Source organism: Vulpes vulpes, chromosome X (assembly GCF_048418805.1).
Source record: "Vulpes vulpes isolate BD-2025 chromosome X, VulVul3, whole genome shotgun sequence".
Taxonomy (NCBI): domain Eukaryota; kingdom Metazoa; phylum Chordata; class Mammalia; order Carnivora; family Canidae; genus Vulpes; species Vulpes vulpes.
In genome coordinates, this window is record NC_132796.1 from 63,519,822 (window position 1) to 63,542,856 (window position 23,035).

At 37.8% G+C, this 23,035-nt stretch overlaps 1 protein-coding gene across 1 annotated transcript in view; it reads left to right on the forward strand.

Moving 5' to 3' along the window:
- DACH2 (dachshund family transcription factor 2) overlaps positions 1–23,035 on the forward strand; it is a 650,145-nt gene that overhangs the window by 139,686 nt on the left and 487,424 nt on the right. The window contains exon 2 of the mRNA XM_072745035.1: positions 20,891–20,929. Within this exon, the coding sequence (XP_072601136.1) occupies positions 20,891–20,929 (39 nt within the window). The remainder of the gene's footprint in view (positions 1–20,890; positions 20,930–23,035) is intronic.

Below are 23,035 nucleotides of genomic sequence, written 5' to 3' on the forward strand. Positions count from 1 at the left end.
TAATATTGTGAAAATGTCAATGTTACCCAGGGCAATTTACACGTTTAATGCAATCCCTATCAAAATACCATGGACTTTCTTCAGAGACTTAGAACAAATTATTTTAAGATTTGTGTGGAATCAGAAAAGACCCCGAATAGCCAGGGGAATTTTAAAAAAGAAAACCATAGCTGGGGGCATCACAATGCCAGATTTCTGGTTGTACTACAAAGCTGTGGTCATCAAGACAGTGTGGTACTGGCACAAAAACAGACACATAGATCAATGGAACAGAATAAAGAATCCAGAAGTGGACCCTCAACTTTATGGTCCACTAATATTCGATAAAGGAGGAAAGACTATCCATTGGAAGAAAGACAGCCCCTTCAGTAAATGGTGTTGGGAAAATTGGACATCCACATGCAGAGGAATGAAACTAGACCACTCTCTTGCACCATACAGAAAGATAAACTCAAAATGGATGAAAGATCTAAATGTGAGTCAAGATTCCATCAAAATCATAGAGGAGAACACAGGCAACACCCTTTTTGAACTCAGCCACAGTAACTTCTTGCAAGATACATCCATGAAGGCAAAAGAAACAAAAGGAAAAATGAACTATTGGGATTTCATCAAGATAAGCTTTTGCACAGCAAAGGATACAGTCAACAAAACTAAAAGACAACCTACAGAATGGGAGAAGATATTTGCAAATGACGTATCAGAGAAAGGACTAATTTCCCAGCTATAAGGAACTTATTAAACAACACCAAAGAAACAAACAATCCAATCATGAAATGGGCAAAGGATATGAAGAGGAATCTCACAGAGAAAGACATAGACATGGCAAACATGCACATGAGAAAATGATCTGCATCACTGCCATCAGGGAATACAAATCAAAACCACAATGAGATACCACCTCGCACCAGTGAGAATGGGTAAAATTAACAAGGCAGGACACCACAAATGTTGGAGAGGATGCGGAGAAAAGGGAACTCTCTTACACTGTTGGTGGCAATGTGAACTGGTGCAGCCACTCTGGAAAACTGTGTGGAAGTTCCTCAAAGAGTTAAAAATAGAGCTGCCCTACGACCCAGCAATTGCACTGGTGGGGATTTACCCCAAAGATACAGAGGCAGTGAAACGCCGGGACACCAGCACCCTGATGTTTATAGCAGCAATGTCCACATAGCCAACTGTGGAAGGAGCCTCGGTGTCCATCGAAAGATGAATGGATAAAGAAGATGTGGTTTATGTATGCAATGGAATATTACTTAGCCATTAGAAACGACAAATACCCACCATTTGCTTCAAGGTGGATGGAACTGGAGGGTATTATGCTGAGTGAAATAAGTCAATTGGAGAAGGACAAACCTTATATGTTCTCATTCATTTGGTGAATATGTGGAAGGGGAGGAGAGCGGGGGTGGGGGTGAATATCCATGTGCATGGATTTTCCAGGATCTTTAAAAAAGTATCATATGCTTTCCGTTTGCACTAGTGATTGTACTAAATGGAGAAAACTCTTTCTGGAGATATTTATCATTAAAAACAGCATAAATATTTTTTTACATAAACGTTAGCACCCAGAAAAAACAAAACTAGAAAAAGGACAAGGAAAACCACAGCAGTACTTAAGCACACTTCCTAGTAAATTATCCCATTTTCTTTTCCTTTCCCCTGTTAAACCCTCCAGTCACCTGGCAGTAACGGAAATTAACATAAAATAGGTTTCCTCATGTTTGTCTTTCTTTGCTTGTCAGTTAAAAATGGATGTGGATAAAAATGCAATATTTCATTGCATCAAAGATTTGATATAATATCTGAACAATAATGAGCTTTATCTTGACATTCACATTTGAAACAAATACCATCATCTGAAATACTTTTTATGAAACATGTGTCTTTCAAAACTTAAAAAAAAACTTTAATAGTGTTTTATAATGTTGGAGCTGATTAGTAGTTAGATTTTGTTGCTCTTACAGCCTACTGAGGGAGACAAGCTTAATGACTGAGTGATATAACAAAAGCATGCAAAATGTGCTATGTGAGCAGAGAGGAATGAGCCATAATTCAGTTATGTACTTCAAAAATGATAAAAATTAGTCCATCAGAGATAACATTATGATCAACATGTTATTTGACCTGAGTTTACTGTTAAAAAGGAGTATAGTAACTTATTCACAATAGAGGTAGGGGCCAGAAAGTTTCACAGTCCTTTTATTTTTTTCCTTTTTTTTCTTTTTTTTTTCCACAGTCCTTTTAAATGTTCATTATAACCACTTTGTAATTACGTGTTTTTGTCTGCATGATCTTTTGCTAGACACTACAGGGAGATATCCATTAGTTATGGTTCTTGGTTTTACTTGTTTGAATTTTAAGTGATAAAATCAACAGACACTCATGGGGTTAGGTAATGTGAACATATCAATAAATAGATGAAAATGTACATATATCCTTTCACTTTTATCTGAGGAGGATGAAATGGGATGGTAGATGGCAGTGAGTAGAAGTGATGTGTTTTAATCTTGCAAATGTTAATCAAACTAGGTAATTTATTCTCTTTATTTATAGGAATTTACAATCGGGAAGTCCAAGATAAAACTGCCTAGAAGAGAAATGAAAATAACAGTGGCTTTCTTGATGAATGGCAGCTTATTTTTACCTGCACACATGGTTATAGGAAAGGTCTAAAAATTTAAAGGATATACAATGAGATTACAGCATTCCTATAACCTCACTTAGAATATTATGTTTAGTTCTGGCTACCATATTTTTTTTTTTTTGCCATGGATCTTGATTTTATTTTATTTTTTTTTCTTTTTCATTCTTTAAGCTTTTACTTAAATTCCAGTTAACATACAGTGTAATTTTTTTTCGGGTGCACAACATAGTGATTCAACACTTCCGTAGAACACCTGGTGCTCATCACAGGTGTCCTCCTTCAGCCCTGTCACCTATTTAACCCATCCCCCATGCACCTCCCCTCTGGTAACTATCAGTTTGTTCTCTATAGTTAAGAGTCTGTTTCTTGGAGAGTCTCTCTCTTTTTCTTTTTTTCTTTTTTTTATTTTTATTTTTTTTAAATTAATTTTTATTGGTGTTCAATTTACCAACATACAGAAAAACACCCAGTGCTCATCCCGTCAAGTGTCCACCTCAGTGCCCATCACCCATTCCCCTCCAAAACCCGCCCTCCTCCCCTTCCACCACCCCTAGTTCGTTTCCCCGAGTTACGAGTCTTTATGTTCTGTCTCCCTTCCTGATATTTCCCAACATTTCTTTTCCCTTCCTTTGTATTCCCTTTCACTATTATTCATATTCCCGAAATGAATGAGAACATACACTGTTTGTCCTTCTCCGATTGACTTACTTCACTCAGCATAATACCCTCCAGTTCCATCCACGTTGAAGCAAATGGTGGGTATTTGTCGTTTCTAATGGCTAAGTAATATTCCATTGCATACATAAACCACATCTTCTTTATCCATTCATCTTTCGATGGACACCGAGGCTCCTTCCACAGTTGGCTGCCAATCCATGAGCATGGAATATTTTTCCATCTCTTTGTGTCTTCCTCAATTTCTTTCAGAAGTGTTCTATAGTTTTTAGGGTATAGATCTTTTACCTCTTTGGTTAGGTTTATTCCTAGGTATCTTATGCTTTTGGGTGCAATTGTAAATGGGATTGACTCCTTAATTTCTCTTTCTTCAGTCTCATTGTTAGTGTATAGAAATGCCATTGATTTCTGGGCATTGATTTTGTATCCTGCCACGCTACCAAATTACTGTATGAGTTCTAGCAATCTTGGGGTGGAGGCTTTTGGGTTTTCTATGTAGAGTATCATGTCATCAGCGAAGAGGGAGAGTTTGACTTCGTCTTTGCCAATTTGAATGCCTTTAATGTCTTTTTGTTGTCTGATTGCTGAGGCGAGGACTTCCAGAACTATGTTGAACAGCAGTGGTGAGAGTGGACATCCCTGTCTTGTTCCTGATCTTAGGGGAAAGGCTCCCAGCTCTTCCCCATTGAGAATGATATTTGCTGTGGGCTTTTCGTAAATGGCTTTTAAGATGTCGAGGAAAGTTCCCTCTATCCCAACACTCTGAAGGGTTTTGATCAGGAATGGATGCTGTATTTTGTCAGATGCTTTCTCTGCATCTAATGAGAGGATCATATGGTTCTTGGTTTTTCTCTTGCTGATATGATGAATCACATTGATGGTTTTACGAGTGTTGAACCAGCCTTGTGTCCCGGGGATAAATCCTACTTGGTCATGGTGAATAATTTTCTTAATGTGTTGTTGGATCCTATTGGCTAGTATCTTGTTGAGAATTTTTGCATCCATGTTCATCAGGGATATTGGTCTGTAATTCTCCTTTTTGGTGGGGTCTTTGTCTGGTTTCGGAATTAAGGTGATGCTGGCCTCATAGAACGAATTTGGAAGTACTCCATCTCTTTCTATCTTTCCAAACAGCTTTAGTAGAATAGGTATGATTTCTTCTTTAAACGTTTGAGAGAATTCCCCTGGGAAGCCATCTGGCCCTGGACTCTTGTGTCTTGGGAGGTTTTTGATGACTGCTTCAATTTCCTCCCTGGTTATTGGCCTGTTCAGGTTTTCTATTTCTTCCTGCTCCAGTTTTGGTAGTTTGTGGCTTTCCAGGAATGCGTCCATTTCTTCTAGATTTCCTAATTTATTGGTGTACAGCTGTTCATAATATGTTTTTAAAATCGTTTGTATTTCCTTGGTGTTGGTAGTGATCTCTCCTTTCTCATTCATAATTTTATTAATTTGAGTCTTCTCTCTCTTCTTTTTAATAAGGTTGGCTAATGGTTTATCTATCTTATTAATTCTTTCAAAGAACCAACTCCTGGTTCTGTTGATCTGTTCCACAGTTCTTTTGGTCTCGATATCATTGAGTTCTGCTCGAATTTTAATTAACTGTCTTCTTCTGCTGGGGGTGGGGTCTATTTGTTGCTTTTTCTCTAACTCCTTTATGTGTAAGGTGAGCTCTGAATTTGAGATCTTTCCAGTTTTTGAATGGATGCTTGTATTGTGATGTATTTCCCCCTCAGGACTGCTTTTGCTGCATCCCAAAGATTTTGATCGGTTGTATCTTCATTCTCATTAGTTTCCATGAATCTTTTTAATTCTTCCTTAATTTCCTGGTTGACCTTTTCATCTTTGAGCAGGATGGTCCTTAACCTCCACGTGTTTGTGGTCCTTCCAAACTTCTTGTTGTGATTGAGTTCTAATTTCAAGGCATTATGGTCGGAGAATATACAGGGACTATCCCGATCTTTTGGTATCGGTTCAGACCCGATTTGTGACCCAGTATGTGGTCTATTCTAGCAAAGTTCCATGTGCACTTGAGAAGAATGTGTATTCAGTTGAGTTTGGATGTAAAGTTCTGTAGATATCTGTGAAATCCATCTGGTCCAGTGTATCATTTAAAGCTCTCGTTTCTTTGGAGATGTTGTGCTTAGAAGACCTATCTAGTATAGAGAGACCTAGATTGAAGTCAGCAAGTATAAGTGTATTATTATCAAAGTATTTCTTCAGTTTGGTTATTAATTGGTTTAAATATTTGGCAGCTCCCACATTCGGGGAATATATATTGAGGATTGTTAAGTCCTCTTGTTGGATAGATCCTTTGAGTATGAGATAGTGTCCCTCTTCATCTCTCACTATAGTCTTCGGGGTAAATTTTAATTTATCTGATATAAGGATGGCAACCCCTGCTTTCTTTTGAGGACCATTTGAATGGTAAATGGTTCTCCAACCTTTTATTTTCAGGTTGTAGGTGTCCTTCTGTCTTAAATGAGTCTCTTGTAGACAGCAAATAGATGGGTCCTGCTTGTTTATCCAGTCTGAAACCCTGTGCCTTTTGATGGGGTCATTAAGCCTGTTCACGTTCAGAGTTACTATTGATAAATATGAGTTTAGTGTCAACATATCTATTGAGTCCTCGTTTTTGTGGATTGTTCCACTGAACTTCTTCTTAAAGGGGAATTTTAAGAGTCCCCCTTAAAATTTCTTGCAGAGCTGGTTTGGAGGTTACATATTCTTTCAGTTCCTGCCTGTCTTGGAAGCTCTTTATCTCTCCTTCCATTTTGAATGAAAGCCTTGCTGGATAAAGTATTCTTGGTTGCATGTTCTTTTCATTTAGGACCCTGAATATATCCTGCCAGCCCTTTCTGGCCTGACAGGTCTCTGTGGAGAGGTCTGCTCTTACCCTAATATTCCTCCCCATAAAAGTCAGGGACTTTTTTTCTCTTGCTGCTTTAAGGATCTTCTCCTTATCTTTGGAATTTGCAAGCTTCACTATTAAATGTCGAGGTGTTGAACGGTTTTTGTTGATTTTAGGGGGGATCTCTCTATTTCCTGGATCTGAATGCCTGTTTCCCTTCCCAGATTAGGAAAGTTTTCAGCTAGGATTTGTTCAAATACATATTCTGGCCCTCTGTCCCTTTCGGAGCCCTCGGGAACCCCAATTACACGTAGGTTTTTCTTCCTCAGGCTGTCATTTATTTCCCTTAATCTATCCTCATGGTCTTTTAATTGCCTGTCTCTTTTTTCCTCAGTTTCCCTCTTTGCCATCCACTTGTCTTCTATGTTACTCACTCGTTCTTCCACCTCGTCAAGCCTCGTCGTTAGGACTTCTAGCTTGGATTGCATCTCATTTAATTGATTTTTAATTTCTGCCTGATTGGATCTAAATTCTGCAGTCATGAAGTCTCTTGAGTCCTTTATGGTTTTTTCTAGAGCCACCAGTAGCTGTAAAATAGTGCTTCTGAATTGGCTTTCTGACATTGAATTGTAATCCATATTTTGTAACTCCGTGGGAGAGAGGGCTGTTTCTGATTCTTTTTTTTTTGAGGTGAGGTTTTCCTTCTAGTCATTTTGTTCAGTGCAGATTGGCCAAAAACAAGTTGTATTGGGAAAAGGGGGAAAAGAGAGAGAAGGAAAGAAAAGAGAAAAAGAATAAAGAGAAAGAAGAAAAAAGGGGGGAAAAGAGAAGAAAAAGAAAGAAAAAGAAAGAAAGGAGAAAAAAGAAAAAAAAGGGGTGGCGTGGGGTGGGGGAAGCAATCAGAAATCAAGAAGAAAGAAAGAAAAAAAGCACAAAACAAAACAAAAACAAACAAACAAAAAAACCACGGGGGAGTATCTTCCGATTCTGTATACTTTAAGTCCCTTGACTTCCCTTGGAACTGGTCCGTGTCGCTGGTCTTCTGGGGGAGGGGCCTGCTGTGCTGATTCTCAGGCGTTAGCACTTGGGGGAGCTGCTCTGCCCCCTGCCTGGTGCAGGGCTCAGTGGGGGGTGTTTACCCCGTGAGGCCCCGGGAGGAAGCCACAGTGGCGGGGGCAGCTCTGGGACCCTGGAGTCAGCTCCCGCAGTAACTCCGGGGCTCTCCGTCTGCAGGGCCTGGGGCTCCGGGGCGGGGCCGCTGTTCTGCTCAGTTCCAGGCAGGAGCGTCCTTGCTGTCCTGGGCCCTCCCGGCCTCTGCCTGTCCCGGGGGAGGCCGGATCCTGGGCTGTGTCCCGGCACCCTGTGCTCCGGGGTCTGAGCTGTTGGATTCGCGCTCCCGCCCCGCAGCCCCCTCCGCGGAGCCGCCGCCCGAGCCCCCCGAGCTGTTCCCGGAGCCGCACCGCCCCCTCCGCGCGGAGCTTCTTCCTCCGCCCGAGCCGCCGCCTCTGAGCTGCTCCCGGGGCCGCGCAGCCCTCTCCGTGGAGCCGCCGCCCGAGCGCCTCCGAGCTGCTCCGGGTCCCGCCGAGCGCTGCAGCCCTTAGGGAGCTCAGCGCACTCTCCGGGGGCGCAGTTCCTCTGTTACTGTCCCAGGGAGCCTGAGGGCATCCCCGCCCTCCTGGGGATCCTGCTCCAATTCCCCGGGAGGCCTTTCCGCGGGGAAGGTTGGTGCAGCTCCTGCTTCTCCGGGACGGGGCTCTCCTGTCCTGGGGACACTCGCCCCGGCCTCAGCCCGGCTCCTCGCGGGGCCCCTCCCCCTTGGAGGCCTTTTGTTTCTTTATTTCTTTTTCCCCGTCTTCCTACCTTGATAGAAACGCGAACTCCTCTCACTGGAGCGTTCCAGCTGGTCTCTCTTTAAATCTCAGGCCGAATTCGTAGATTTTCAGGATGATTGGAAGGTTTTCTAGGTAATTTGTTGAGGACAGGTGACTTGGAGACCCTACTCTGCCGCCATCTTGCTCCTCCGCCCTGGCTACCATATTAAAAAAAAAGATGTAGCATTTGAAAAGGGGAATTAGGTTGACCTTAGGGCTGCAAGGTATGAGCCGTGAAGACAGTATAGAATCCTGAATTTCTGTAACCTTTAAAGAGCACAGGTTGAATAAGATTTAATTGAAAATAAACTCACTTCAATATACATATAGATATATAATGTCGACTTTGTTTTTTATTACAACACCGATTATTGTAAAAGAGATGTGTAAATTTTAATAGAAATGAAACTTGCCAAAACAGACCTCTGTACTCGTCAGTGTTCTAAGTCCATCTTTCTGTAGCATATAAGTAGAATAATGTTCTATTAATTTCCTCTATGAAATAAAATGTCTTCAGTCAGTGTTTTTCTGAAACATAGAAAGGATATACCCTTAGCTGAATACCACTAACAGACATTCCAATAACTATAAATCAAAGGAAAAATAGTATGTATTAGGAGAGGCAACTAAGTTGCAATTGCCACTAGTTTCTCAGAGGAATTTCATTTTAATCTACTTATATTTTAGGAAGATAGCAACTTAGGAATCAGAGAACCATGGGGTATTTGAGTTATGATGGGCCACTGAGGTCAATTTGTCCAATCCTGGCTTTACAAATTAGGATACTCAGATGTAAGAACAGGAAAGTCATTTGTTCATGGGCACACAGGTAGTTAATTGCATAGTTGAGACTAATATCGAGGTATTCTTATGCCTTGTTCATTGTTCTTTCTGTTAACACTATTGCTTCCAGAATAGGTGGTTATTTGAAATCATTTATAACGTGGTTTCATGCAAGTTCGGGAGTAACTTTTCATGGAAACAAAGTCATAAAGTCAGAGTTCTCCTTTGCTCTATTTTATACTCTGTTTTCATGTTAATTTAGGCTTCCAATCATATTAATGTTAGCTTTAGACTTTTTTTTTTTTTTTTTTTGCACAGGACCCTTCTTTTTGATTCTCATATCTATCTACTTGGTCATTTCATGCTGAGAACATTGCAGTAAACTCCTATCTGGTCTTACCTCCAAACTTTTTTGTAACAATTCATCCTGCACATCCTGTCAGTTGCAATTTCCTGAAGTGTTTTTGCCCTCTTTCTGTCTCTGTTTTTCAAAACCTATCTTCAAGACTCAAATCAATTTCATCTCTTCTATAATGACTTAGTGACCACTTCAGGTAAAATGGATACTTTCATCTAAATTCTTATAGCACTTATTTTATATCACTCATGCATTCAACATTTGTTCATCAGATATTCTTGAGTGCCTACTCTATGCCAAGAAGTTGGGTGGTTTACCACTCACAGACTTTCAATGTAACAATTTGGAACTATGACTTATCAGTCTTTTTTAGACTGAAATAGATATTAGGAATCATGCTTGAAAAATCTTTGTATTCTACGTAGTCCATAGCAAAGAGGCTTTTGTGCATAGTTGATGACTAGTAAATATTTGTGGAATATTTAAATAAGCTGCTTTTTGGGCCTGGGTGGTTCAGCGGTTGGGTGTCTGCCTTCGGCTCAGGGTGGGATCCCGGGATCGGGGATCGAGTCTCATGTTGCGCTCCTTGCAGGGAGCCTGCTTCTTCCTCTGCCTGTGTCTCCGCCTCTCTCTCTCTCTCTCTCTCTCTCTCTGTGTGTGTGTGTGTCTCGTGAATAAGCAAATAAAATCTTTAAAAGAAAAAGAAGCTGCTTTTCATAGGATAAAGAGGTAAATGTGGCCTCTATGGGATCAGCAAACAAACTGTTAGATATCAATTATAAGCATGTTTGAAGAGCTTCCTTTAACTCTTAAAGAAGCTGTTTTTTCACATATCATGAAGTGACAAGATGATCAAGGAAAAAAGTTTGATACATTTTAGTCATATTTTAGTCATATTCTGATAGATAAATATTGTCAACAACAAAAAGTGGAAGAGCATGGACTGAGATTTAAAACACTTCAGTTTCAGTCTTAGATATATAAAAGTGGGACAATATTTCAAACCCACTTCACACACAGAATAGTTGTACTCCATTGCTTAATATTTTTATTTTTTTATTTTTATTTTCATTTTTTATTTTATTTTTTTGCTTAATAAAGAATACTCCATTAACTATAAAACTATGTAACAGTAAGATGTTATTTAATATAAGAAAGATATTGTTGAACAAAAGATTTTAGACACATAAATGAGTTAGATCTAGTTTTTCAAAAGGTAACCATTTGTAAATTTAATTAACTCCCTCTGGTGTCTTGATGGGAAAAGAACGTGCTTTGCATTTTATTTTATTTTATTTTATTATTTTATTTTTTGACAGTGGAGTGGTCCTTGTTAGGGATTAAGTCAGGGGATGAACAGTAAGGGATTTAACAGACCTTCAAGTAAGTAACCCTCTTCATTCCCACTCCTGCCATTTAGTAAAACGTTGAGAGTATATCTAGGCCAAGATTCCTTTGCTTTTAATCCTGCTTGATTGTCTTCATCTGTACTACACCAAACCAGAGAGGATTACCAAGAATGATTAACTGGCAAATGAACTCATATTCTTAGAAACGGCTTAGCTGAGTTCTACTCACAGAACTGTCAGCATTTTACATCCAATTTAAGCTTCACGAAACAAGCCAAATGTTTTTTTTTTAAGTTAAGTTATAATTAAAATAACATTTTAGAATATTTTTCTCTAAGAATAATTTTAAAATGAATCTATATTTTTTATCCATCAATAATTCAGTATACTTGATGCCATCAACTGAGTTTGGACTCATGAAGTTTCTGATCAACTTTAGGTACTCCGTGAAGGTTTATTCAGATTCTAAAGCACCATGGCTATCCTTATATAATTAAGCATCCTCATCAGTGATGAAAATTGTGCTGTATAGTGGAAATCATTTCTTAGAATATGTTTTATGAAAATAAACTTGAATACTCTACAGTGATAAATTTGAGTGAGTTAATTGTCCCTTCACATAGCCATCATTCATCATCAATTATTTGACAAATATTTCCTGGGTGCCCATTCTGTGCCACCATCTTCCTTAGGTTTTGGAGTGAAACAGTGGACAACAACCTTAAACCCATTGTTATATGGAGATTGTGTGTTCCTAGGGAAGATAGATCTAAAACAAGTAAATAGCGCAGCCCCTGTGGCACAGTGGTTTAGCGCCGCCTGCAGCCCAGGGCGTGATCCTGGAGACCCCGGATCGAGTCCCGCATTGGGCTTCCTGCATGGAGCCCGCTTCTCCCTCTGCCTGTATCTCTGCCTCTCTCTCTCTCTCTCTCTGAATGAATAAATAAATAAATCTTAAAAAAAAATAAAACAAGTAAATAGATAAAATATTTACACATTGTTATAAATACTATTAAGGAAGCACCATTTTAACAATTCAAAATTGGAGGCTACTACTAAGTTCTCTACATAGGCAGCACACTATTTAGATAGTGGGTCAGTTTACTATCATCTCAGTGTATTATCAAACCATCAAACTTAAAGCTAACTAGAAGCTGGTAAAGAAGTACTTGTGTCCAGTCCTCAAAGGTTTTAATAAATGTTTTGTTTGGCTTCTGGAACATTTCTTTTTTTTTTTTTAAATTTTTTTTTTATTTATTTATGATAGTCACAGAGAGAGAGAGAGAGAGGCAGAGACATAGGCAGAGGGAGAAGCAGGCTCCATGCACCGGGAGCCTGACGTGGGATTCGATCCCTGGTCTCCAGGATCGCGCCCTGGGCCAAAGGAAAGCGCCAAACCACTGCGCCACCCAGGGATCCCATTTCTTTAGTGCTTTCTGTGAGTCATTCTGAACATGCAATAAGACATGATCATCAACTAGATGACATGATGTATTACTAGTATTCAGTGTTTAAAAAAGCCCTTATAAAAGGCTTGCTAGAACCCCATACAGATCAAAGGACAATATTCAAAGGGTCACTCTGTGTCTTTAGTCAAACCTACAAACATGGATAGCAAGATTATAAGGAAAAAATTTTCCAACAGAAATATTATGGACAAAGATGCCAGAACATTAAGGGATTTAAAATGTATGAAGATTCTGAGGTATGTTCTTAGTTTTATACAATAAGTTATTCAGGTGGTTTATCTAATAATTAATTTGTGTGACTGATATTTACTGAGGTTGAGTAAGTGGAAATATATTATTGAAAAACCTATTTGAGATGCATCTATAGTACCACTAAAAATATTTAGTTTGTCTCCTTGATGGGACATATATTGTGCATAGTAAATATAATTATTACGGTATTGTGAGAAGAGCATGTTAATCTCATTTTTTATGATCATTGCCATGAAAAACACATATTCTGAACCATAATTCTATTTCTGAGATTCTTTATTATTGTAGGACATATGAGAAATATCATTGAATCTACTGAAACTCTACAGACTGGATTGACAAAGTTCTGTTTGTATAAAGGATCATCTGTCAGATACAATTGGCATAGTCTTCCATTCCTTAAATTATATTGGCAGCCTTTGTTAATACAATGTATATCCTGAAGCTCCCTTTTGTACAAATTCTAAAAGTGCCATAGGCTTATTTATCTTTATTCTTACCTCATCCCATATTATTTTTTTCTTTTTCTTGTTTCTTTAGACTCTGATTTTATATCTCACTGACTTTTAAAAGAGTCAAGATGATGCATCAAAGTCTTTCAGAAGAAGCAGATATTTAATATGACCAAGGGTTTTGTTATTCCCAAGTAGTACTAGGAAAAATAAATTTCTGAATGGAGGAAAATGGTCAGTTCTAATTGTTTGGGCTTTGAATCATAAGAATGTGTTTTTGGAGAATTAAGTGAATCAGAGTTTGTTTGGATATCTTCTGGAAACTTAACTAAGCCTAAATATCCAGGCCTTTATTTTTAAACTTTTATATTGAAATATTTTTTCAGTCCATTTTTTTAACCTACATGCTTGTAAAAAAATTGGAATTACTAAAAAGATTAAATAGCTTTATATCTGCTGCTGTGGAGCAAGAGTTGACATATAAGATGAATAAAGTTATTAGCTAAGAGAGTGAGGAAAGCTCCCTAATAGCTCCAACAGTGGAAATACAACAGCTAATATGATTCAATCATGTCTCAAAAGAGAACCTAAAAATGTTTCACCAACAGATATTTGCTGGCCATTTGTACTCTACAGCTGAAGTTTTGGGGAGGGACAGAGCATTGTTTGACTTATGTCCTATTTATTTGTTAATTTATTCCCAGTCAATATTTTATTTATTGTATTGGGCCAGAAAAAGAAGTTACACGACTAAAAGATCTTGTATGTGTAAGGAATAGTTAAAGTCTGATTTAGTAGCTCCCAAAATTTGACAGTATATACCAGATTAACAGATGACTCCTATTTCAAAGCATAAGAAACATTTCTTTCTAAGTTTATTGAACTATAATTGACAGAATTGTATATAAGGTATACAATAATTTCACAATGTATACACATATTGAAGCATAGGAAACATGCTATTGATTTGTTAGATTTTAAATATATGATATGGCTACTACTCTGAATTATAAGATTTCTCTGAGTATAATCAATTTCTTATTGAATATTTTCATTTAACACGACTCACTTTAGGTTTTTTTTTTTTTTTTTTTTTTTTTTTTTTTTTTTGCCTATGGAAACTAGTAAAATGGTTCTACTTCAAAAGTTAAAGGTTGTCTTTCCTCATTAAAGAAAGTGCATATGACTTTTTAGGTAGATAAATAATCTAGCACTTTAAATAGTGTATACATATATGGAAATTTCCAGACATCTCATAGTTTCTATGAGGAAATTGACTAATATTTGAAGTAAATTATATACACAAACTTTAAAATAGTGGCCATAAAACTCAAATTCCTACTGGAACCAGGGAGATAATATAAATTAATTTAGAGGGCCACATATAAGATCATAGGACATCGTGGGACCATAATTCTGTAGGGGACAGAGGAGTACACGCTCTGTCTATGGGCAACCATTGCTTTTCTACTTCATCTAATTTTGTTAAGCCAGTAAATATGTGGGACTAGATCTTTTGGGAAGTCATTTTTTTAGAGAATCTATTGGAAATTCAGATTTTATATAAAATTCTCAGATTTTCATAGCTTTGGCAGACCAAATGCAACACATTTGGCAGCCTTGGTTTCCCGTTTGCAGCCTTTTCTTCAAAAGCAGTGTGGTATAGAAAAAGCACTTGCTTAGAGATCAAGGGAGACACCGATCTTGTCTTATTTCTTTTACTATCTAAATGTGTAGCACATCAGTCTACTTTATTATGTTCCCATGAGAATAAAACAGATATGATCATCTTTGAGGGAGAGTTCAAAAAGTTGTTCCCTGATATATAGTAGAGGAAGCAGGGTGATGAATTCAGGGACAATATCTTGAATTAGGAGTCAGGGACTTCTGGCATTAATTTTCTATGTATAGTTGGCCAAAAATGTTGAACATCTCAGGGGTTGATTTTCTCAGCTGTCAAATGGTGGTGGTAGTGGTGGGTAGTAAAGTACAGCAGTTCAGACTCCCAGTATATCAAGTAGAAAAAAGAACTGGCTTCACTACTAATTGAAGGGATGGAAATAAATGGCTCCCTCTTATCTTTCCTTATACTAACCACCAGCACTTTACTTTTCTTTAGAGTCCAGTTTCAAATCCATTGGAGTATATCATATCAAAGAGATGACCATATCTGTAAAATGCTCTGTTTTAAGTAATTTTGAGTAATCAGTGGATGTAACACTTTATTTAGTTACCCTCATTAGAGGTAGGACTTACTATGTGATATTTGATAGTGAATTTTCAATTTATCTTCAAAGGACTAAAAAACTTAAATCCAATGATTCTGTGAGTCCTTTTTTTCTAAAGACTTTATATATTTATTCATGAGAGACAGACAGAGAGAGAGAGAGAGAGAGAGAGAGAGAGAGAGAGAGAGAGAGGCAGAGGGAGAAGCAGGCTCCATGTAGGGAGCTTGCCACGGGACTCGATCCCAGGTCTCCAGGATCACGCCCTGGGCTGAAGGTGGTGCTAAACCGCTGAGCCACCCGGGCTGCCCAAATCTGATGATTCTGTGAGTTCTTAACTGGATTTCTTACTTTGTGATATTTTGTTGCCTCTTGTCATGTGTTTTGTATGCTGTTTCTCAATTGTCAAATGTGATTATGTGCTCTAGGTTTCAAAAGTATGAATTCCATATCTCTACCAAATTGACTCCAATCAGGGAAGGGTAATGGGTAGCAATCATTGCCATTAACTTTGTTGCCTTGCACCCACACACCACAAGTTAGAAGAATCAAAGTATTAAAATGTATTTATCAGTAGTACAGGATAAAAATGGTCTCAACAAATTTATTTTTTTTATTTTAAGATTTTTATTGTTTTAATAAATTAATTTTTATTGGTGTTCAATTGATCAACATACAGAATAACACCCAGTGTTCATCCCGTCAAGTGTCCACCTCAGTGCCCGTCACCCATTCACCCCCACCCCCAGTCCCCCTCCCCTTCCACCACCCCTAGTACATTTCCCAGAGTTAGTCTTCATGTTGTGTGCCCTTCCTGATATTTCCCACACATTTCTTCTCCCTACCTTTATATTCCCTTTCACTATTATTTATATTCCCCAAATGAATGAGGACATACACTGTTTGTCCTTCTCCGATTGACTTACTTCACTCAGCATAATACCCTCCAGTTCCATCCACGTCGAAGCAAATGGTGGGTATTTGTCGTTTCTAATGGCTGAGTAATATTCCATTGTATACATAAACCACATCTTCTTTATCCATTCATCTTTCGATGGACACCGAGGCTCCTTCCACAGTTTGGCTATTGTGGACATTGCTGCTAGAAACATCGGGGTGCAGGTGTCCCGACGTTTCATTGCATCTGAATCTTTGGGGTAAATCCCCAACAGTGCAATTGCTGGGTCGTAGGGGAGGTCTATTTTTAACTCTTTGAGGAACCTCCACACAGTTTTCCAGAGTGGCTGCACCAGTTCACATTCCCACCAACAGGGTTCCCTTTTCTCCGCATCCTCTCCAAAATTTGTAGTTTCCTGCCTTGTTAATTATCCCATTCTCACTGGTGTGAGGTGGTATCTCATTGTGGTTTTGATTTGTATTTCCCTGATGGCAAGTGATGCAGAGCATTTTCTCATGTGCATGTTGGCCATGTCTATGTCTTCCTCTGTGAGATTTCTCTTCATGTCTTTTGCCCATTTCATGATTGGATTGTTTGTTTCTTGGGTGTTGAGTTTAATAAGTTCTTTATACATTTTGGAAACTAGCCCTTTAACTGATAAGTCATTTGCAAATATCTTCTCCCATTCTGCAGGTTGTCTTTTAGTTTTGTTGACTGTATCCTTTGCTGTGCAAGAGCTTCTTATCTTGATGAAGTCCCAATAGTTCATTTTTGCTTTTGTTTCTTTTGCCCTTGTGGGTGTATCTTGCAAGAAGTTAATGTGGCCAAGTTCAAAAAGGGTGTTGCCTGTGTTCTCCTCTAGGATTTTGATGGATTCTTGTCTCACATTTACATCTCTCATCCATTTTGAGTTTATCTTTGTGCATGGTGAAAGAGAGTGGTCTAGTTTCATTCTCCTGCATGTGGCTGTCCAATTTTCCCAGCACCATTTATTGAAGAGACTGTCTTTCTTCCAACGGATAGTCTTTCCTCCTTTATCGAATATTAGTTGACCAAAGTTGAGGGTCCACTTCTGTGTTCTCTATTCTGTTCCATTGATCTATGTGTCTGTTTTTGTGCCAGTACCACACTGTCTTGATGACCACAGCTTTGTAGTACAACCTGAAATCTAGCATTGTGATGCCCCCAGCTATGGTTTTCTTTTTTAAAATTCCCCTGGCTATTCGGGGTCTTTTCTGATTCCACACAAATCTTAAAATAATTTGTTCTAAGTCTCTGAAGAAAGTCCATGGTATTTTGATAGGGATTGCATTAAACGTGTAAATTGCCCTGGGTAACATTGACATATTCACAATATTAATTCTGCCAATCCATGAGCATGGAATATTTTCCCATCTCTTTGTGTCTTCCTCAATTTCTTTCAGAAGTGTTCTATAGTTTTTACGGTATAGATCCTTTACCTCTTTGGTTAGGTTTATTCCTAGGTATCTATGCTTTTGGGTGCAATTGTAAATGGGATTGACTCCTTAATTTCTCTTTCTTCAGTCTCATTGTTAGTGCATAGAAATGCCATTGATTTCTGGGCATTGATTTTGTATCCTGCCACGCTACCAAATTGCTGTATGAGTTCTAGCAATCTTGGGATGGAGGCTTTTGGGTTTTCTATGTAGAGTATCATGTCATCGGCGAAGAGGGAGAGTTTGACTTCTTCTTTGCCAATTTGAATGCCTTTAATGTCTTTTTGTTGTCTGATTGCTGAGGCGAGGACTTCCAGAACTATGTTGAACAGCAGTGGTGAGAGTGGACATCCCTGCCTTGTTCCTGATCTTAGGGGAAAGGCTCCCAGCGCTTCCCCATTGAGAATGATATTTGCTGTGGGCTTTTCGTAGATGGCTTTTAAGATGTGAGGAAAGTTCCCTCTATCCCAACACTCTGAGGAGTTTTGATCAGGAATGGATGCTGTATTTTGTCAAATGCTTTCTCTGCATCTAATGAGAGTATCATATGGTTCTTGGTTTTTCTCTTGCTGATATGATGAATCACATTGATTGTTTTACGAGTGTTGAACCAGCCTTGTGTCCCAGGGATAAATCCTACTTGGTCATGGTGAATTATTTTCTTAATGTACTCTTGGATCCTATTGGCTAGTGTTGTGTTGAGAATTTTTGCATCCATGTTAATCAGGGATATTGGTCTGCAATTCTCCTTTTTGGTGGGGTCTTTGTCTGGTTTCGAATTAAGGTGATGCTGGCCTCATAGAACGAATTTGGAAGTACTCCATCTCTTTCTATCTTTCCAAACAGCCTTAGTAGAATAGGTATGGTTTCTTCTTTAATCATTTGATAGAATTCCCCAGGGAAGCCATCTGGCCCTGGACTCTTGTATCCTGGGAGGTTTTTGATGACTGCTTCAATTTCCTCCCTGGTTATTGTCCTGTTCAAGTTTTCTATTTCTTCCTGCTACAGTTTTGGTAGTTTGTGGCTTTCCAGGAATGCATACATTTCTTCTAGATTGCCTAATTTATTGGAGTATAGCTGTTCATAATATGTTTTTAAAATCGTTTCTATTTCCTTGTTGTTGGTAGTGATCTCTCCTTTCGCATTCATGATTTTATTAATTTGAGTCTTCTCTCTCTTCTTTTTAATAAGGTTAGCTAATGGTTTGTCTATCTTATTAATTCTTTCAAAGAACCAACTCCTGGTTCTGTTGATCTGTTCCACAGTTCTTTTGGTCTGGATTTCATTGAGTTCTGCTCGAATTTTAATTAACTCTCTTCTTCTGCTGGGCGTGGGGTCCATTTGCTGTTTTTTCTCTAGCTCCTTTATGTGTAAGGTGAGCTTTTGTATTTGAGTTCTTTCCAGTTTTTGAATGGATGCTTGTATTCCGATGTATTTCCCCCTCAGGACTGCTTTTGCTGCATCCCAAAGATTTTGAACGGTTGTATCTTCATTCTCATTAGTTCCAATGGATCTTTTTAATTCTTCCTTAATTACCTGGTTGACCCTTTCATCTTCTAGCTGGATGGTCCTTAACCTCCACGTGTTTGAGGTGCTTCCAAACTTCTTGTTGTGATTTAGTTCTAATTTCAAGGCATTATGGTCTTAGAATATGCAGGGGATGATCCCAATCTTTTGGTATTGGTTCAGACCCGATTTATGACCCAGTATGTGGTTTATTCTGGAGAAAGTTCCATGTGCACTTGAAAAGAATGAGTATTTAGCTGAGTTTGGACGTAAAGTTCTGTAGATATCTGTGAAATCCATCTGTTCCAGTATATCATTTAAAGCTCTCGTTTCTTTGCAGATGTTGTGTTTAGAAGACCTATCGAGTGTAGAAAGTGCTAGATTGAAGTCACCAAGTATAAGTGTATTATTATCTAAGTATGTCTTAACTTTGGTTATTAATTGTTTGATATATTTGGCAGGTCCCACATTCAGGTCATATATATTGAGGATTGTTAAGTCCTTTTGTTGGATAGATCCTTTGAGTATGAGATAGTGTCCCTCTTCATCTCTCACTATAGTCTTCGGGGTAAATTTTAATTTATCTGATATGAGGATGGCTACCCCCGCTTTCTTTTGAGGACCATTTGAATGGTAAATGGTTCTCCAACCTTTTATTTTCAGGTTGTAGGTGTCCTTCTGTCTAAAATGAGTCTCTTGTAGACAGCAAATAGATGGGTCCTGCTTGTTTATCCAGTCTGAAACCCTGCGCCTTTTGATGGGGTCATTAAGCCCGTTCCCGTTCAGAGTTACTATTGACAGATATGAATTTAGTGTCATCATGATATCTATTTAGTCCTTGTTTTGGTGGATTGTTCCACTGGATTTCTTCTTAAGGGGAATTTTAAGAGTCCCCCTTAAAATTTCTTACAGAGCTGGTTTGGAGGTCACATATTCTTTCAGTTCCTGCCTGTCTTGGAAGCTCTTTATCTCTCCTTCCATTTTGAATGAGAGCCTTGCTGGATAAAGTATTCTTGGTTGCATGTTTTTCTCATTTAGGACCCTGAATATATCCTGCCAGCCCTTTCTGGCTTGCCAGGTCTCTCTGGCTCTCCACTCTTTTATCATTCCCAATGAGTATCTGTGGAGAGTCTGTTCTGCCAGTCTTCAGTCATTTTCTGGTTTATTTACTCTCATGTGGACATTATTTAGGTGTAACCATGGGATGAGATGACAAGTAGGGGACAAAGATCCTCCTCCTGTTACATCTTCCCCAGAAGCAGCATGTTGTTTTATAATTTATTATACTTCACTAAAGAATTTAGAAACACTAAGAAATAATACTACACTACTGAAAATAATTTTTGTTCTATTAATTAAACTAATTCTGTAGGTTTTTAAATTAATCTCTTTTGTATGTATTTATTTTGTGTGATTGTGTGTATGACTGTGTGTGTGTGTGTGTATGTGTGTATAACCCTTTTGGGAAGGATGTAAGATAGTTCATTATAGATCCAGAAATAAGTATATAGTGAGCTGTATGATTAACAATTATATGTTTAGAAAATTAAGGCATAATGTTGATATTGGGTCACTTTCATCATCCTTTTGGCCAAATAAAAATAGAAAAATCCCTAGAAGGGGATTTTTTTTTCTCCTCAAAGTATTGGAATGTTCATTGGGAGAGGAAGAAGGCTCTTGAGAGAAAGGAAGAAGACACAATATTGCTGAATCTTTTTTTTTTTTTTTGGAATTGTTACGACCCGAGGCCATATTTTTCAGTGGAAATCTATAACCTTATTTTCTTGCTTTCATATATGGGAAAGCTCTAAGCCACATGACATTTCACATTATTCTTTATTCAGTGGGGAATAGACCAGAAATATAATAGCATTGTCTATATATTTAAAACACTATCTAATAACTATTCAGGCTTTCTTACATTCTTTGTGCTCTTCCTTGCTGGTGTTTCATTGTGTGTAACCTATCTAAAATTCTTGAAGAATTGAAGAACCTTTTTTTGTGAAATATAATAAAGCCTTGATTAATTGGAAACTAACTAACCGGAACTTTCAATTAACCAGTTGTATTTATTTATTTTTTGCTATACTCTCCTTTTAGAAGGAAGAGGCAAATGACAAGAAAACAAGCTGTTAACAGGTATTTATGTATTTATTTTTTAAAAATCAACTTCCTGGGAATGTCCTTGAAATTTGACTTGCCTTTAAACAAATTTCATGAGCTTGTATAGATTCAGCCCAACTTCAATAATTTTGTTCCCTGTACTATACTTATTAAGGTAGGAAAGTAGAGGCATTGAAAATTTTCAGAGCAAATGTCAAATCTTTCTTAATCCCTGGTTAATAATAAGAAAAATGAAATCCAAATAGCTAATTAGATCCTGTCTATCCATTTGAGGGTACTAGTTAATTGAGTCTCCACAGTTTCATTATTGATGGTTATCATTCATATCTATTAACTGGGAATGGATCCTATAATCATGCAGTGGGTAGATGACTTCCAGCCACAGGGAGCAACTCCTTCCCTGGTAACTAAAACAAAAGCTAGGGAAAGGTTGCAAAGTTGATGTGGGTTGAGTGAGGGTCACTGACACAAAAACTATGACACCTGTGTAGAATAACAAGAAGGTAATTTAATCACCGCATGACTCTGGAATGCTTAAGAAGGTACATTCACTTTTACAGGGCAGCACAGGTTATTAAGTGTGCTGTAGGAATAAAGGAAAAAAAATAGGCCGTCTAATCTTGTGGAGTTGCTCCAAGTATCAGGCATGGATCTATTTTGCAAGCATGCTAATAGTTCTAAAATATTTGAAATTATTTTTTCTAAGAATACATTTTTAAAAATTTAAAAGTCTAAGAAGATTCATGCTTGAAACTTGTTATGTTATCTATGACAATTTCACTTGAATTGCAATCAGACATACCATATCGCTGTAGGCTTTATACCTTTCAGGTTGCAATGGGGAAAATAATGGACAGTAACTCAGAGCAGCAAGGGGAAAGGAGGGCAACTCATGGTAAAAAAGTGCATTTTGATATTGCTGGGAATAGTGTCCCTTCTTATCATCTACATATCCTTCTCAGGTTAAATCACCCTTTGCTGAATTTTCCCCAATTTCCTCAGGGCTACCCGTGAAATATGTTTTATCCATATTTTTCTACAACAGAAATATCATGGCATTTTAGGGGCAATGGGTACCATACCATGTGATTTATTCTGGGTTTTTGACATAGAAAATGAAAACCATCATGGTGATGTTTATAATATCTGGGACATTTCCTATACTAAATATTACTTTTAAATATCATGCACACTAAATAATACCCAAGTGACCTGAAGCAGTGGATGTGCCTCCTTAAGTGCCAAGCTTTCTATTAGACTGTAATTTTAGTGCTGAGGGAGACTAGAACCCACTAGATTTCATTAATGAATGATTTTAACTGAAAAACTTTAAACGGTTTGAGTTTTGAAATTAGATTTGGGATACTGAAAGTAAATGTTTTGTTTTAAAGGAATGCAATTGAATTCAGACATTGAAATTGACTTTCATTTTATTTTAATTTTCCTAATAAAATGACGTGCAAATTAATGTAATATTATCTTCATTTAATTAATTATAACAGTAGTTTATAACTGTATAGATAAATTTTAGATTAATCAGAGTACACATTAAATATGTATATATATGTAATTCATTTTTGCATTTGCTGTAATCTGAGAAAAACCATGAATTGCTCTTAAAAGTATATGCACTGATTCACTCACATAAACTACAGAGAAACAGAAGAGTCACAAACTCTAAAGCCTACTGATACAATGCTGGTAATGTAAATGAAAGGCCATAAGCAATGGGGAGTGGTGGCAACTATGGTGGCCTAGACAGTATATATTCTTTCCAAAGGTGTCAGCTATTACTCAGTGTAGTTGATTTCTACCATGTGGGAATGTAGGCCTAATGTTGTTAAGCTCTGAGTTTTTAAAAGAAGCCGGGAATGCAGATTTTTATATGAAATTCCCTAATCCTTAAATGTTGGAAACTAACTCAATAAAAGCAAAAGCAAAACAAAAATAAAAGAAAAGAAAAAGAAAGAAACACTATGGAAGCTAAACAAAATGATCTGTGGCCTGGATCTAGCCCATGGGCTGTCAGTTTATGACCTCTGCTTTAAATTGTAAATCCTCTAGGTATTGCAATTTAAAACATTCACAGTATGTTATTAATGTACCAAACATCTGATAATG